The 18,738-nt window shown below is 34.5% G+C and overlaps 1 protein-coding gene across 1 annotated transcript in view; it reads left to right on the top strand.

Annotated features, from left to right (window-relative positions):
• Nucleotides 1-18,738, top strand: part of KIF14 (kinesin family member 14) — a 58,497-nt gene that overhangs the window by 15,470 nt on the left and 24,289 nt on the right. Inside the window, 14 exon segments of the mRNA XM_044674161.1 lie at nucleotides 1,300-1,352; nucleotides 2,407-2,437; nucleotides 3,255-3,362; nucleotides 3,785-3,901; nucleotides 4,142-4,257; nucleotides 6,358-6,530; nucleotides 8,051-8,198; nucleotides 8,442-8,505; nucleotides 11,183-11,367; nucleotides 12,616-12,718; nucleotides 12,969-13,129; nucleotides 14,033-14,180; nucleotides 15,221-15,373; nucleotides 17,020-17,146. Coding sequence (XP_044530096.1) covers nucleotides 1,300-1,352; nucleotides 2,407-2,437; nucleotides 3,255-3,362; nucleotides 3,785-3,901; nucleotides 4,142-4,257; nucleotides 6,358-6,530; nucleotides 8,051-8,198; nucleotides 8,442-8,505; nucleotides 11,183-11,367; nucleotides 12,616-12,718; nucleotides 12,969-13,129; nucleotides 14,033-14,180; nucleotides 15,221-15,373; nucleotides 17,020-17,146 — 1,687 coding nt within the window.

The following is an 18,738-nucleotide window of genomic DNA, read 5'->3' as shown; positions in this document are numbered from 1 at the left end:
TTTTAATCTAATGCTAGTTTTTTAAAAGCTACTGAAGGGGCAGCTGGGTAGCTCAGTGGATTGAGAGCCAGGCCTAGAGACAGGAGATCCTGGGTTCAAATCCGGCCTCAGACACTTCCCAGCTGTGTGATCCTGGGCAAGTCACTTGACCCCCATTGCCTACCCTTACCACTCTTTCACCTATTGCCTACCCTTACCACTCTTTCACCTATAAGTCAATACACAGAAGTTAAGGGTTTAAAATTAAAAAAAAAAAAGCCACTGAAGTCCCCCCAAAAGGGGAGATCTTTAACTATCCATCATGTATAATAAAATAACTATCTTTAATGTTAACAGATTTTTTTAAGATGAACGTCCTTTAAAAATGATTATTGATCTAATATTGTCTTGTGGATATCTTTTTCATATAAAGTTCTCTCTTAATATAAGTATACATTATCACTAACATAAAAATGATAGAATTTTAAAGCTGGAAGGGATCACAAAGGACCCTTGTTTTGCAGATGAGGAAATTGAATTCCAGAGAAGTTAATATACTTGTCCAGTTATACAGTGGCATAACAACAAATTGAGTGTAAATGTGTATGTACATACACATATATAATAATTTCCCACTGAGCAGTTAATTTTCTTTTTTCTTTCTTTTAATTGATACCTTTTGTTGTCATAAATATATTCATTTCAAAATTAATTTATTTTTACCTCCTAAATATATGTTCCTGTGTAATAAAAATAAGAAAAAATAATAAAATCAATGGATATGTTGGATTTTTTCTGACAATAAATACAAAACTTATAACCATTTTCCTGTTACTTTTTAGCAGCTCTTATCTATGCATGGTTAATATGGGTTTTTTTTTTTTTTCATTATATTGACAGTAGACAGATTTTTAAATGTACCACATTCAAACTATTGAATTAGGGGGGGCATAATATATTGTAATTACCTAAATCCTTTTGTTCCAAAGTTCTTACTAGTTTTTTATTTTTGTGCTAAGTATCTATTGCCAGGACTTAGGTTAATTTCCTGTTTTTCTTTTAAATGGATAAATGCATTTTGTTTAAAATAAAAATAATTTTACAAGTTTATTGAACTTCACTAATTTCGTTCTTAAAAAAATTTGCTAGTGTTTGAACAGTCACTCTTCTGCTTTGTAATTTGTTAATTCTGAAAACATTTTATTATTTTTGAGGGGAAAGGGCTGAGATCTTTTTGCTCCAAATTCAGAAGGCAATGTTTAAAGTTATGTTTTATATTATTTGTGTGACCTAACTAATGCTAATATTAATTTTTACCAGCTCAGAGTAAGAGAGCATCCAGTTTCTGGACCCTATGTAGAAGCTCTATCAGTGTAAGTTTTGAATGTGATTAGAGAAATGGGACTGCATATATTTTTAATAGCTGAAGCCTTTTGGAGTAAATATTATCCACCTCATTCAGTAAAAGTTGAAAACACGGTCAGTGTGAACAGTGTTGAGCGAGGTGCTAGGAGAAATACAGTAGAAAGATTGGGTGAGACAAGTTTCTGCTCTCATGAAACTTACAGTTTAATATAGGATTATAACATGTAAATAAATAATACAAGATAACACCTGAAAGACACATCAGAGAGTTACAATGTAGGTTACATGAGGACAGTGATCATTACCAAGGCAGGAGAAAGAAGGCTTTGTGAAGGAAGGAATAGTTGAGTTGGGCTTTAAAGAATGGATAGCAGTTTAACAGAAAAAGGCAAGTATGTTCCAGGCATTATAGGCACTATGAGCAGAGGCATCGATTGCCTACTACAGTGCCTAGAATGTAGTAGATAATAAAAATAAATTCGGCTAAATGAATGGAGGTGAGAAAACGTAGTATGTCTATAAGTGATGGTAAGAAGTCTAGTTCAAATGGATAGTGTAAGAGGAGGGGAGCCATGTGTTTGAAATGAGGTCAGATAAACAGGTCAAGGAGTTTTAATTTTACTCATAAAATAATAGGGAATCATTGTAGAGTTTTGAGCAGAGGAGTGACATGAACATGTGTTTTGTCTAAGGAGGGTTAGTTTGGCATTTGTGTAAAGGATCTGTTTAGAGGTGGAAGAGGATAGGGATGGGAATGCCTATTATTAACAAGCTCGGATAATCATATACAATTATGGACTTGAATATTACAGTATTGTTTCCTCATTATATTAAGAGAATATTAATGCTTTCTAAGATTGAAGTATCACTTTATTTCCTGCCATATACAAATGATATATTCCTGCCGTATAGGAAATGACATCAAATAAAGAATCTGTAAATTATTGCAGTCATATGTTTGAAGATAGCTATGATATATTTGAAAGATTATTGATGTTTTATTAAAAGAAAAGTTGGAATTATTTTTAGTGAGATTTGTTCTTTGTATTTTTTTAAAAACAGGAATGTTGTGAGTTCTTATTCTGATATTCAGGTAAGATCTAATGTTTGTTTCATTAATAATCCTCCTGTTTTCACAGATGATTAATGCTTATAAAAATATTTTTCCTATATCTTTTTTCTCCTTAACTACTAATGTCATGTGCAATAGGTCTATTTTTATAAAATTATTTTTTGGTGGATTGTCTTTGTTTTATAGATAGAAGTATGTTGCTCTTATATTTAAAAAAAAAACACAAAACATCTTTTATGCCTGGGGAAATAGAATTGTTCTTTTAAAGGTACAGTATTAATATTTAGTTGAGATTTATTTGAGAGAAAAACATTGGAAAGGGAGATTATGAAAACATCTCAATTCTGCTAACATCTCACTTATTTATAAACACTTTAATATTTGTAAGACATTCTCTTTACAATATCCCTATGAGATAGGTAGTACAGGGGAGGAAATAGGCTTTGAAATGATGCATTATTAACCTGTGGTCCCATATCTAGGTAGAGTCTGAGGGGGATTCAAATCTAGGTCTCTTGATTAAAAGTAGCAATGTCGGGGGCAGCTGAGTAGCTCAGTGGTTTGAGAGCCAGATCTAGAGATGGGAGGTCCTAGGTTCAAATCTGGCCTCAGACACTTCTCAGCTGTGTGACCCTGGGCAAGTCACTTCACCCCCATTGCCTACCCTTACCACTGTTCTGCCTTGGAGCCAATACACAGTATTGACTCCAAGTCGGAAGGTAAGGGTTTAAAAAAAAAAAAAGTAGCAATGTCTTCATAGTGCCAAGAGACTGACCTAACTTTTAGTCTGTTTTTCTGTTTTCCATCCTCCTTTTTCAAATTTTATTTTTTTAATTAGAGTTGGCTTGAATTGGGAAATAAACAAAGAGCAACTGCAGCCACTGGTATGAATGATAAAAGTTCCCGTTCACATTCGGTTTTTACTTTGGTGATGACCCAAACAAAGGTACTTTTTGATGACTAGTTTCCATGTGTATATCAATTTATCAAATGAAATTTAATCTTATGTTTTTCTCTTATGTATCACAGTGGATTACATAAAGAAAGCAAAAAGTATCAATACTATTGGCCAATAGGGTCATTCTATCAATATTTTTAATAGTTTGTAATGCTTTTTAAAGCAATACATTTCCCTTTCTTTTGTTGTTTTTTCTTTTGATTATAGAGCCCAACTTTATCTTCATATATAGAATGTGAATGTTTTATTATATGATGAAATTGCCGCATCACAAAAAATGAGAATGAATTACTTTTGAAAACAAAGAAATAGCAATGTCCTATAATTATTTCCCTTTCAAAGATTTTTAATGCCTTAGAATAACTAATTCTGATTTTAGAGCCCTAATTTTCACTATCTTTTTACTATAGACAGAATTTGTGGAAGAGGAAGAGCATGATCACAGAATTATTAGTCGTATAAATCTAATTGATCTGGCAGGCAGTGAGCGATGCTCAGCAATTCAGAATAGTGGGGAGCGACTAAAGGTGAGTGTTCTTCATGTTACATTTTGATGAAATTTATGTTAAAGAATGTTACATCTGAAGGATGAAGTTTATAGGAATATGTTCCTTTGGTATGATGTGGGCTATGGTCTTCAGTTGTTTTTTTTTTTTTTCAATAGAAGAGAAATTTTATTTAATCAATTAAAAAAGTTTATTTTAGGGACCCATATGAGATGACATTGTTATGACATGCCAGCTATTTTTTGTTCTTTTTTAATTTAGGAAGGTGTGAGTATTAACAAATCACTCTTAACTTTGGGAAAGGTTATTTCTGCTCTCTCTGAGCAAGCAAACCGAAAAAGAATTTTTATTCCTTATCGTGAATCTGTTCTTACATGGTGAGTACATTTTGAAATACAAAATATATAAAATAACTCAGTGACTAAGGGGAAAAATAGTGTGTATAGTCTCATAATAGCCGTTCATATCCTGTGAGTTACCTTTTAAATCTTATTTTATTCAGCACTAAAATAACATGCATCATGTGTGTGCTATCACAGTGATTATTAATATGTGTCTATGTGTCTGTCTCTTAGTTTAAATATATAGTACTTAGATTATTCCCTAAGCACTTGGAAGCAGGGCTATTTTTCCACTTTATAGAGATCTGGCTTTGCAATTGATATTTTATAGTAGAGTTACCACCAGAAAGCCTATAGGGAATAACCCGACTTTCATGGATTTTGAAACATCGAAGGAGATAATATTCATTATGCATCAATAAAAAAATGTTCTGCTATTCTACATTTGATTCTCACCAACTTGTTGCTGACATAATATGAAATGGAGTCCAGCTTTTAGGAGACCATATTTCAAAGGATTCAGAGGAAGCACAGTATTCCATGGGCTAAAACTTTATAGGAGAAATTGATCCAGGAGAAATGAGATGAAATTGTAAAGACAAAAAAATAAATAATCTCAGTAAAGAGGATAATAATGTAGATATGTAATTTCGGAACTGGTTGTTTATAACTGGAAAGTAATTGTTAATTGTTAGATGTCAGCATGGAAAGAGGTCTCCACTGGAGTGCCCTAGTGATCTGTGATTGGTCTTGGCCTTGTGCCTTTAGCATTTTTATCAGAAACTTGAATAAATGAAGAAGGCCTACTCATCAAATATGAAGATTGCACAAAGCTGGAAGGAGTAGCTAACATGAGATGACAGGATTTATTTTTAAAAGATCTTGATCATAGGGATAATGCCTTCATTTGATAAATCAACTTAAGAAGTTTCAGATGATGGAGGTATAGCTAGGAATATGTCCATTTGAAAAATACTTGGAGATTTAGTGGGCTACAATTTCAATATTTTTTGTGTTGTCATATGGCAACCTAAAAGGCTCAAACAGACTTTAGAATGTGTTTTTTTTTTAAAAAAAAAACCAACATAGTATTCAGGATTTCCAGTACCATGTTTCTTATGAAAGCAAAGGCCCATTTAAAAATATTTTTATTAAGAGTTCAACCATTTTTACTACAAGGTAAACAAGGCTTGAAATTCAACAGTCTTTGAAAAATATATAAATGTCACACTGAGAGCAAAGGGAAAATACATGATGGGCATGAACAGGTGGTTATATATTAATGAGAAATTCTGGAAAAAGAATACATTATTAAAAAATTTTTTAGAGGAAGAAAAAAGAGCCATGTTGAAAGTGAGGGATGATATTGATAGTGGTAAATTTAGACATGTATAATATTTTTATCATTTTTTAAAAGCCTAAATAGGAAACTATCTTTTTCTTTATATATCTTTTTAAAAAACCCTTACTTTCTTAGATTTCATACTAAGTATCAGTTTCCAAGGCAGAAAAGAGGCAAGGGCTAGGCAATTGGGGTTAAGTGACTTGCTCAGGTCATACAGCTAGGAAAGGTCTGAAGTCAGATTTAAACCCAAGTCCTCCCAACTCCAGACCGGCTCTCTATCCACTGAGCCACCTAGTTTCCTCTTCCTTATATTTCTTAGAAGCATAATTCAGGAAGGGGAAAAAAGTCCTTTCTTCTCTGTAAGAGGCCAAAAAAAAAGGAAGCAATACATAAATTTTTGCTCAGCATAAGTTAGAAAATTTTAAAATAATGGAGATACGATTTATAAACTGATCACCAGAAACTGGAAAGAACTAACATGACTTACTTACTATTGGCTTTAGTTGATAATGTGATTTAATACCCCACCTCTCACCAGGGCATGTAACCAAGTAATTACTAATTAACCTTCCTTAAAATTTTGCCTTAAAATATTTCTTTGTAATAAAAACTGAAAATTGGCTGAAAAAGTAGGTTTTTCATGAACTTCTTAATAAATTATATATTCTCAAATTCCTCAAAATGGCATTTAACCTGTGATAGACTATGTGCTGTTTTGGTTTAATCTTGTGATATTCAAAAATTATTGTTGGTAAATTCTTGTTAAAGACTGTTTTTCTTTTTTCTTAAAGGTTGTTAAAAGAAAGCTTAGGTGGTAATTCAAAAACTGCAATGATTGCTACAGTTAGTCCTGCTGCTAGTAACATAGAGGAAACATTAAGCACCCTTCGATATGCTAAGCAAGCCCGCCTGATAATCAACATTGCCAAAGTAAATGAAGATGTGAATGCCAAGTTAATTAGAGGTGAATAACGTTTTTCTTTCAATGTGTTTACCTGGTCATCCATAATAGCTGTGATGCTAGACTTTTAAATGACTTTTAAAACTGAAACTCATTCATTATAAAAATGTCTGATTTTTATTCTCAATTACTGGTTTTAACATCATTTGGAGGGAAAATGAGAAGGGGAGAAAGAGAAAAAGAATGAGGGTAACAAGAGAACTAAGCAAGTCAAAATAGGATTGAAGAGTCTAATGATGAAGTTAGTTGTAAAAAGGGATCCAAGAAAAGTCTGGTCAGCAAAATGTTGGGTCTTTTATCCCAGTTATCTTTCATTTAAAAAAAATTTTTTTTTATTTTAAACCCTTAACTTCTGTGTATTGATTTATAGGTGGAAGAGTGGTAAAGGTAGGCAATGGGGGTCAAGTGACTTGCCCAGGGTCACACAGCTGGGAAGTGTCTGAGGCCAGATTTGAACCTAGGACCTCCTGTCTCTTGGCCTGGCTCTCAATCCACTGAGCTACCCAGCTGCCCCCTTATCTTTCATTTTTAAGGAACTCCCAATTTTTGCTATGTATTTCTGTGTTCCAAACTACAAAAATTCCTGTCCTTGCTCACTTTTAAAGTGCCTACTTTTTTCTTTGATTTTTTTTACTACTGCAGTCCTTGGGCTCTTCATTTTTGTTTTGCCTAGAAACAATTTAGATTTGCATTTCCAGCATTGGCTTTTCTAAGGCTGTTTCTTCTAATGACTTAATTCTAATTCATGTATTGACTTTTTATATTCCACAAATAATAAAGCCTTTCCTTGCTGAATGATCTTTTTTAGAAATAGAACCATTATTTATGTTGCATATGGATCCTCCCCATACCCCTATCTCTTGCTCTCACTGCCTGCAATTTCATACAATTGTTTATCTAGGGAAAAGTAGGAACCATAGACTTGTTATTCCACAACACAGACCTGCCCCGCCTAGCTTCTCCTATATTTTATGAAATGCGGACAAATGGGAATCCTCATTAAAATAAGTTTTTCAGATCTTGGAAATATCTAGAAAATATTTTTGGGGAGAAAGATAATTGTTATAGACTATTTTCTTGAATTGCTATTTTTAAAAACAGTTTTTTGGTATTAGTTAGGAACTTGAATATTCATAATAATTTAAATTTCACAGTAAATGTTTAAGAAAATATTTTTATGGAATAAGCAAGATATCCATGTGGAGGTATTTTATAAACTACATTCTTTGTACAAAGGTGCTTAAAATATTTTTTATTTAATTTCTTTTATACAACAGTAGTATACTTTATTATTTCTTTGATTTGTCACTGAGTGAAAGGACAGACTTTATTCATATGGAAACACTTAAGTTAATTTTAAAAACACATTTATGTTATTAAAAATTAAGATAAAATCCATCTTTTCCTAAATCCAGAATAACCTAAGTACAAATAAAAGATTTTAAGATACAAATGAAGAATTATACCTTCAGGTGTGCCATATAGTAATCATATTTGCATATTTTTTGGGGGAAAATATTTAGAACTAAAAGCAGAAATTGAAAAGCTGAAAGCTACTCAGCGAAATAATAGGAATATTGACCCTGAACGATACAGACGCTGTCAACAAGAAATAACTTCCTTGAGAATGAAACTTCATCAACAAGAAAAGGATATAGTAGAAATGCAAAGGTAGAGTAATTATTTTATACTTTGAATGTGTGTACTGTATAGGAATCTTAGAACTAGTAGAAATTTAGTACCAAGTTCATTCCCATTTTCAAAAAAATTAGACCTAATCTGTCCTGTTTTTAATAAAAAGTGCCTTAACCTCCTTCAGTAATCTAATCCAGTGTTTAACACCCCTTACAGTCAAGAAATTTTTTTTGTGTGTGTGTTGTATGGAACTCAATTAATTAATTTCTTTCTGAAAAGGGCATGGAGAGAAAAACTTGAACAAGCAGAAAAAAGAAAGCTTCAAGAAACAAAGGAGTTGCAGGTACTACTTAAAGACAAAAAATAGTTGCTATGGACAAAAATAGGATGATAAGCCCCTACCCAATGCCCTTCAGCCCAAGGGTGTGAAATAGTTGTCAGAATAAGGCAGAATCACATAAAAATAACTAATAAGAGGCAGTAAACAAAGTTATAAATGGCCCAAACAAATGCTTCATGATTTCAGAACGAGGAGAGATCAATTCTCATTAAGGTTAACTACCCACTGGGAAGGATTCATGGAGAAAGTGGGTTTTGAACTGGGTTAAAATTTGAGTAGGAGTTTGCTAGTAACAGAGTAAGGAGAATGCTTGAGAAGGGGAAAAATTGTACAAAATATGGTTGGCGGGTACTTTGAGGGTTCATATTGGCTAATAGAAGAAAATAAAAATTGGAAAGGTTGTCAGAAGCCTGATTATTTATTTAAACACTTAAACATTTAAAGCCCACTTTAAATAATGGTCTAAGAAATTTAGGCTTATTCCTTAAACACTGAAGGTTTGTGAGTAGAGATAGAACCAAGATTCTTTCAGAGCTGTGAGTTGGGAAAATTAACCAGGCAGAAGTTTTCAAGATGGAAGATTGAAAGCTGAAATGCCACAGTAAGGTAGCTATTAGCATGGTCTAGGCATAAAATGAATGTGTGATTTAGGGTAGTGGCATTGAGAATAAAAGGGAAAGAATGTATATTAAAGATATTAGAAAGGAAGAATTGATAGAACTCAGTGTGTTGAATGTTGGATAGGAGGTTGACATAATGCTAGGGCTATCAGGAGAAAGAAGAGCTAAAGATAACTTTAAGATTTTTTAAAGTGGGTGAACAAGGTAATAATGATGGTGCCATTAAGAGTATTGGGAGGGAGGGGCAGCTGGGTAACTCAGTGGATTGAGAGCCAGGCCTAGAGATGGGAGGTCCTAGGTTCAAATCTGGCCCCAGATACTTCCCAGCTGTGTGACCCTGGGCAAGTCACTTAACCTCCATTGCCTACCCTTACCACTCTTCTGCCTTGGAACTAATACACAATATTGATTCTAAGACAGAAGGTAAGGTTTAAAAAAAAAAAAAAAAGAATATTGGGCAATGTGGGGAGGGGGTAGTTAACAGCTAAGTGACTCAGGGAATAGATAGTCAGGCCTGCAGACACAAGGTCCTGGGTTCAAATTTGGCTTCAGATACTTCCTAGCTGTATGACTCTGGGTAAGTCACTTAACCCTAATTGCCTAGGCCTTGTTTGAATTGCTACTAAGACAGAAGGTAAGGCTATTTTTTAATTTTTTTTTAAACCCTTAACTTCTGTGTATTGACTCCTAGGTGGAAGAGTGACAAGGGTGGGCAATGGGGGTCAAGTGACTTGCCCAGGGTCACACAGCTGGGAAGTATCTGAGGCTCGATTTGAACCTAGGACCTCCCATCTCTAGGCCTGGCTCTCAATCCACTGAGCTACCCAGCTGCCCCGAAGGCTATTTTTTAAAAAGAGTAATGGAGAAATAAAAGATGATTATGGATTAATTATGTTTATTCTGTTTTGAAGTTTCATGTAGAATTCTGGTTATCATTAGTTTCTTAACAAACATTTTTAAGTGCAAAAAATGTGCTAGCAACTATACTTAGGATGCAGATTAAAAACGAAACTGTAATTCCTTTGAGGGCAAGTACTATCAGTAGAGACCACACATATAAAAACAATTATGCACAAGATACATATAGGGGCCAGGTCACTAGCAGCTAGAGGAATTAGGAAAGATTTCATGTAGAGGGAGACTCTTGAACAGAATTTTAAAGGAAATGAGGTTCTAAGAGGCAGAAGCCAAGTGGCGGTGCATTGCCAATATAGGGTACAAAGGTCTAGAGCAGGGGTCGGCAATGTATGGCTCTTTCTGCAGGAGCCATAAAATCAATTTTTTTTTCAGGCGATGTTACAGGAGCGCGCACTGTGAGCACTGTACGGCTCTCATGAAATTACATTTTAAAAAATGTGGCGTTTATGGCTCTCATGGCCAAAAAGATTGCCGTCCCCTGCTCTAGAGTTTGGAGATAGAGTCAAGTATGAAGAATAACAAGAAAGTCCGTTTGGTTGGACCATAGTGTATGGAAAGGAGATTAATGTATAATAAGTTTAGAAAAGGGTTATAAAAGCAAAATAGGAACTTATATTTGGTCTTAGAGGGAATAGGGAGCCAATGGAGGATTTTGAGCGTAGTGGTGACATGAACAGAACTGTGCTTCAGGAAATCACTTTGGCAACTGTGTGAAGGTTTAGATTGTGGTGCAGGGAGGCTTGAGGCAGAGAGGCCAGTTGGGAGGTCATTGAGGTAGTCCAGATAAGAGATTATGAGGGCCTCTAAATAAGGTAGTTGCTATGCGTATGGAGAAGAGGGCACATATTCGAGAGACACTGTGGAGGTAGAGGTGAAAAAATTTGGCAACTGACTGGATATTGGTCAGGAATCAAGGGTAACACCAAGGTACTAAACCTAGGTGACTAGAAGTATGATGATGCCCTCAAAAGTTTGGGATAAAAGTGGGTTTTTGGGGAAAGATAATCAGTTCCATCTTGAACTTGTGGAATTTGAGCTAATAGGTAACTGGGGACATGTAACTGGATCTCAAAAAGTAGAATTTTCATTTTAAACAAGTTCCATCTAACTATACATTCATTTTTTTAAATGAATTTACCTAGAAAGCGGGAATTACATTCAAAATGGATAACCGCTTACCAAACCTTGTCAATCTCAATGAAGATCCACAACTATCAGAAATGTTACTCTATATGATAAAAGAAGGAAAAACTACTGTTGGGAAGAACAAACCAAACTCAGGTCATGATATCCAGTTATCAGGGGTACTAATTGCTGATGATCACTGGTATGTTATTTCACAAAAGCTATCTTAAAAAATTTTCTCAACTGTTGACTTTTAATTTTAAAAATATATCTATAAAATGATTATAGTTTACAATGTTTACATACACACATATACACTACAGCCATCCTATTTTTCTTCTTTTTTTTTTAAACCCTTACCTTCTGCCTTAGAATCAATACTAAGTATTGATTCCAAGGCATAGATGAGGGCTAGGCAATTGGGGTTAAGTGAGTCACACAGCTAGGAAGTTTCTGAGGTCAGATTTGAACCCAGGATCTCCTATCTGTAGGCTTGACTCTATTTGCTGAGCTATCCAGCTGCCCCCTATCTTTAGAATCCTTATAGTGACTTTTGTGGATTTGATAGGAGAGTTAATCTTATCAGACAGTTTTCAACTGCCCTTCCTTTTTATTAGTACTCTTTAGAATTCTCAAGTACTATCTCATATACATGAATAGTGCAAATTCATGCATAATTTGCAAAGGATAATATATTGGTATTCTAGGAAAAGCTATCATTTAAGTAAAATAAAAGGAACTAAATTTCTTTAAATAAAATAATAGGAAATAAAATGAGACCTGTTTTTAAGATATCATGCCAAAAAGAGGAGATGACTTTTCTTCATGTACTTCTAGTCTTTTGCCACATTTGGGTCCTATCCAAGTTCACCTTCCTGTTCATCCATCTCTCCTTGCTCTTCATTAGGATAATTTTCATCATCACCTGCTTTCTGTATGTGTCTCCTCAGTACATGTGGGAGTGGGGACCCTTGACTGCATCTCTGGGTCTGACCCATCTCAAGCCATCCCATTGCCCTTTGCTCTTCTGTGCCAGCACTGTGCAACTTGCAGTTTATTTTGAAAACATATTGAAAAAGGCTTTAATTAAAAGGACATGTAGTTAACTTTGTGAATTTTTATATTTATGTTGAAAATGATCTGTTTTTGGTCTTGAAAATGTTTTGGAATGTCAATAATGTATTCTGCCTTGACCCTGTAGTTTTCTAATCAGTTGATGACAGAATTGTTTCTTGTATATAATTTTATTAACTATCTTATTTCTTCTTGCTGATAATGAGAAAAATATTTTAATTGAACAATATAGAGTTTCTTCTGCAAATATGATTTGATTATATTACTTTAAATATAAACCTCAAATCTATGAGGATAAGTCTAATTACAATAGTCAGTTTTCCTTTCTCTTTTGTGTGTCTTGTGCTTGTAATAATTTTGCTTTTTATTTTAATAGTGTTATTGAAAATTTTGATGGCACAGTTAGTATTATTCCACTAGGAGATGCAAAAACATATGTAAATGGAAAACACATCTCTGAATCTATAATTCTACATCATGTAAGTTAATTGATACAAAAATTAATTTTGGTATACTTTTAAAAATGTTTGAAACCAATGTTATGTCTGAAAAAGTTAGCATTATTGTTAAATTTTTAATAGACTATAAAATTGTCAAACATAATTTACCCTATCTCATTTTTCTAAGGTGATCCTTTCCCTCTTCTTAATTACCCCTCATTCAAATAATCTCATTTAGTAAATATATATATATATATATATATATTTGTCTTCTTTTTTTTTTTTTGAGGGTGATCGTGTCATTCTTGGTGGAGATCATTATTTTAGATTTAATCATCCAGTAGAAGTACAGAAAGGAAAAATATCATTTTGTGGGGCTGTTCTTACAAATGATGGCCCAAAAGACTTTGAATTTGCAAAAAATGAATTGCTTATGGCTCAGAGATCACAGTAAGTATTATTATGGATATTGTTGGGTGTCAAATTTTATATACACAGAAGCAAACACTAGCTGTATGGCGATACATCATGCAACCATCAGCAACCTTTGGCTGCTAGTTTCTAAGAACATAATTTTTCCTTTGACTTAAAAGTAGCTTTACCTCTACATGTCCATCTCTCTGGTCTCTTGCCCATCCCTTCTTACAGTAATAGAAATAACAGCAGCTGTCAAAAAGAATTAGTCCTTATCAAATTCGATTAGGATATTCTGGCTAGATAAACAAGATGCCATAGTGACCCAAAATACCCTCAGTCTCATCTCTGGTTTAAAAAAGACTTTTCCTATTCTTCATGGTACCCTTTAAGAAGGGCTGACACTATTTTTGCCTCTGCCCATTGTCCTCCTTATTCCTTAAATTCTTTGCTCTGCCTTTACTAAAACCTGAAGAAGGAAACCTATTTGTTCACACAGAGGCAACATAGACTCTTAAGTCTTTTAAAATTGTTTTATATGATAGTTTTGCCTACCAAAGTTAAGGCAGGTTAGAACAGGTAACTTGAAATATAATGAATTAGAGTTGAAACAGCCCTAAGATCATTTGCATTTCAGAACTTTTATTTTCTTAAATTATGACCAAAAGTTGACTTTTGTGTTACTGATTTCCTTGTGGAAATTTTGGCTCAATCATCACCAGTTTCTTTTTTGATAGCCTTTATATTAAGAGAATGTGAGTATATTTCCTTCTGGTATAAAATTGCATTTTATATAATAAATTCAAGGTTGTCATAGTTAAAATTTTAAGATAAGTTTAAATAATTTCAATGGGAAACACTTGAAGATGTTCAGAACTACTTCATGGGAAACAGAAATGTTAGAAAATTAAATACTGTAAATTTCTTGTCACTTTATAGACTTGAAGCAGAAATAGAAGAGGCACGATTAAAAGCTAAGGAAGAAATGATGCAAGGAATCCAGATTGCAAAAGAAATGGCTCAACAAGAGCTGTCTTCTCAAAGAACTGCCTATGAAAGTAAAATAAAAGCCCTGGAAATGGAACTGGTAAAAAATAACATTAGTGTACTTTTAGTGTTTAGCAGATCCTTGTGTTGACAGTGTGATGGAGTCAGCCTGCACCTTGAATGTGGTGTAGGAGACCCTGGGCAGCTGAGGGGTATGTAGTACAGGGGGCTCTTTGTCCATATTATCTCTGCTGTAATAAGAATGACAGCAGAGAAAGTCATTGTTACAGTTAGAATTTTAAAAAAAGTAGAAAAAAATATGTATTCTCTGAAATTTGTAGCTAGAGTTATGTTGGTAGTTACAATCTGACACTCCAATTATTGGGGATTCCAAATTCTCCTTTTGAAGGGGAAGATTTTAAAAATTAAAGCACTAATATTTTTTATCCAAATTTTATTCTAAGCCGTGTTGGTATAGTAACTTTCCTGTTAGTAAACATACATCTTTCTATGTATTGACTATGGTTTAGATTGTTAGAAGTTGAGGCCCACTGAGGTTGTTAAACAATTTACCCAAAGTATATAAACTAAGACTTGAAATCATGACTTTCACCTTCCTAATCCAGAATCCTCTGCTGTACTTGGATCTTGCTTTAAAAATGGTATTCATGGGGCAGCTAGGTAACACAGTAGGTAGAGTACCAGACCAGGAAGATCTGGATTCATAAACTTCCTTTGCTGTGCAACCCTGGGAAAGTAATTTAATCCCAGTTGCCTAGCCCTTGCCACTCTTCTGCCTTAGAATCAATATTCAGACAGAAGGTAAAATTAAAACAAAAAAAAATTTTTAAACTCTTACCTTCTGTCTTGGAGTCAATAATGTGCATTGGCCCCAAGGCAGAAGAGCGGTAAGGGCTAAGCAATGGGGGTTAAGTGACTTGCCCAGGGTCACACAGCTGGGAAGTATCTGAGGCCAAATTTGAACCTAGGACCTCCCATGAACCCAGACCCTCTCTAGGTCTGGCTCTCAATCTACTGAGCCATTCAGCTGTCCCCTTTCCCCCTCCCTCTCCAATTTTTTTTTAAAGATAGTATTCATTGTGTTCTCTGGGCACTGTTTTCATTGTTGTTATTTATAAGAAAGAAGAATCCGAGAGGAAGAAAATGCAGGAAATAAATAACCAAAAGGCTAATGACAAAATACAGGAATTAGAAAAAGCAAAGCAACATCTCGAACAGAAAGTCCACGTTAATAAGAAGCGATTAGAAATGGAGACTTTGGCTACAAAACAGGTAACTGCAAATCTATAAGTTAGTTTGAATAGCTAGAAGGAAAATATTAGCTTTTGGGATCTTGAAAAAAAGTGTTTTTTGAAAGACTTGCAAGGAGTTGTAAAAATAGTCACACAAATGAGAAAGTGCTTTCTTGCCCAGCCAAAGTTCTGATAATATCTTTTTTCTCTCACTGTTCCTAGATTTCAGTGCCAGAACAGATATATTATGGATAGATCCATTCTGAAAAATTTCATACTTCTTTCTCTTTTTTAAATCTAGTATATCTCTTCCTTCCCCTTCCCTTATCTTTCATTTCTGATTGAAATATGTAAGGTTTAGCTAAATGGACTTTCTAATGTACAGTTCATCTCTTTTCCCCCTCTTTTTAGTCTTCCCCTCTTCCTAATAAATGCTAAGCATAGTTGAACTACTTGACAAAAGTTTCAAATAATTTAAATAACTAAGGAATATTGTACCTTTCACATACAATACCTTCTTTTATTCCCAGGGTCCAAAATACTAATCATTTGTTAATAACCTTAATAATACTAGAGTACCTTCTAACATAGAAGCATGGATTCCTATCTTTCTTCAAAATGAAGTATGATAAATAGACATTATTTTATAGTAAAACTTATTTTGTGTGACAAACAATCTTTTGTTAAGTGGTTATCATGTAGAAAGCATTGTTCTTATTACGGAGGACACAAAGAAATAACGAAAAACAGTTCCTGTCCTCAAAGAGAGTGTATTCTTGTATGGAAACACCTTGTATATAAATGGATTCATACAAGATATATTCAGAGTAGATGGAATATAGCTGTAAAGTTGCAACTGGGTGAACTGGGGAAGACGTCTTGGATGAGATGGTGCTTGAGATGGATCTTAATGGACACTGAGGATTCTATGAGGTAGAATTTAGAAAGGAGAACTTTCCATATGTGGGGGACAGCCAGTATAAACATTTTGAGACAGAAAATGGAGTATTATATGTAATGAACAGCAAGTAGGCCACTGTGAATGTTCCAGAAAGTATTTGGAGGAAAGTCAAGTCACATGTTTAAAAACGTGAAAGATAGGAAGGGGCTAGGTTGTAAAGAGCCTTAAATGCCAAATAGAAAGTTTACATTTGATCCTAGAAGGAATAAAGAGCCATTAGAATTTGGGTCAGTGAGGTGGGGGAGGCGACATTTTCTTTAGGAATCACTGTGGTAATTATAAGGAGAATGAATTGGAGTGAGAAAGACTTGAGGCTGGGACTCTGGTTCTTAAACCCAGGGAGAAATAATTAGGACCTGGTCTGAACTACAGTGGTGACTGTGTGAGTTAAAAAAAAAATAGACATATGCAAGAGCTGTTCTCAAAATGACCTCTAATATACTTTTTCACAGTCACTAATGCTTATGATCATATGTGTTGGTAAGATTTTTGATTTTCTGTCAAAATTTTCAGATGGAAAAAGTTAAACATGTCATAAAAAAACCCAACTAATGCATTCATTATGAAACAAAAATACAAGTAACTTGGTACAGTTTTATAACTTAAATTAATATGCTTGTAATATGCTACAAAGCAAAGCTTGATCATAAATTATAAATGTTATCACTATATTTGAGAGTTCTTTTTTATGTCTTGTATGATCTATACAAATGGATATTATTTAGGCCTTAGAAGATCATACTGTACGGCATGCAAAGATTCTTGAAGCTTTGGAGGCTGAGAAGCAGAAAATTGTTAAAGAGGTACAGATTCTACAACAGAATCGGAATAACAAAGATAAAACGTTAACAAGTAAGTAATGGAGAATATTGGTATGAACCTTAATGTAAAGCTGTACATATTATCTTATAAAAATAAGTATATGTGTAAAGGAGTATATAAATGTTTAGGATACAAAGTTTTTAAAAAAAGAGACTCTGCTCTCAAGTTGCTTACATGACATTTACACAGATAAGTAAAGTTTAGGATCCAAATGCATCTTGTCTTTCAATGATATATCTTATTTTCTGTACCCATGATGGTGAACCTATGGCACATGTGCTAGAGATGGCATGCGGAGACCTCTCTGTGGTCATGCATACCAAGGACCCAATGCCCCAAGGACCCAGTGTGCCCATCCCTATAGCACACAATTCGCTAGAATTCCTAACTAGAAAGACTGTTGTGATTGGACATGCAAATTAGGAGAGAGGCATGACTGACCCACCCCCTGGGTTAGGACCTCCCAAGATTGGAGGTATTCTTGCCTTTGGTGATTAAATCTAAAGATGGGCAGTGTAGACTTAATCTAATTATCTCAGGCTGCTTTACATTCTTAGTTCTCTCACCTTTTACTAGCCTGTTCAATTTACATTGGAAGGGGTTCTTGCCTGAGGAAGAACAGATGGGCTAGAAACTCTAGAAAACACAATAGTTACTTGTCAGAGGTTGTAGTCTCCCAACCAGCCCTGCATCCAGATTAAAATCTGACTTCAGCCCTTGACCAGTTGCTGAAAAGGTTAATTTGGAGGATACCCACTTAGGAAGGCTGGAATGAGATGGGGTGAATGTGTCAGCATGATGTCATTTAACCTGAGGGTTATATTTTCCTATAAATAAGAGGTTTTCCTATAAGCTGGGGCTTTTTTTGATTTTTTTTTTTTTCTGGCTGACTTCTTTCTTTCAATAAAGCATTGCATTTGAAATGATTTCTGGTTCCTTGAATAGTGACTAAAGAGGATACACTTCTAAATTTTCAAGGTCTTCTCAATTTCCACTTCACACAGGTTGGAGAGGAGCCAAGTTTGAGGGGATCATAGCTCACATAACTAGAGGGGAGCAGAGTACTTGTGCCCCTCACTTCTCCCTCTCCCAAGCCTGATTGCATTACCTGCACTCCTGCCCAGCAGTCCAGTGGGAGTGCTTGCTTCCTCCCCTGGGTGGAGTAAGTGGGAAAAGCAGTTTTCCTGGCACTCAGTGTGGGGGGAACAAAGAAGGTGGTCTCTAGGGGAGAATGAGCATGGCACTTGGTCTGGGGGGGTAAGGTAGGGGTCTGGTACTCTAGCTCTAAAAGGTTCCCCATCACTGTTCCACACTATACAGTTAAAAAGAGAAGTAATGTGGCATAATGGATAGAGTAGTTGGACTCATAATAGGGCAGATTGAGCTTTTAATTCAGCTTCTGACACATACTAACTGTGTGACAACAGACAGCTTGCTCTCTTAGTCTCACTTTCCTCATCTGTATAATGGAGATAATAATACTTGTACTCATCTGAGTTGTGACTCAAATGAAATAATGCTTTAAATATTTTTTAATACTTTAAAGTGCAATATTATGTGTCAGTCATTAATAGTAAGCACTTCAAAATTCTAGTAACTTTTGAAATGTTGCTTTTCTTAGG

This window comes from Gracilinanus agilis, chromosome 4, assembly GCF_016433145.1.
Source record: "Gracilinanus agilis isolate LMUSP501 chromosome 4, AgileGrace, whole genome shotgun sequence".
In the NCBI taxonomy this organism is placed as follows: Eukaryota; Metazoa; Chordata; class Mammalia; order Didelphimorphia; family Didelphidae; genus Gracilinanus; species Gracilinanus agilis.
The sequence above is the reverse complement of the archived record's forward strand: the minus strand, read 5'-3'. Positions and strand labels throughout refer to the sequence as shown.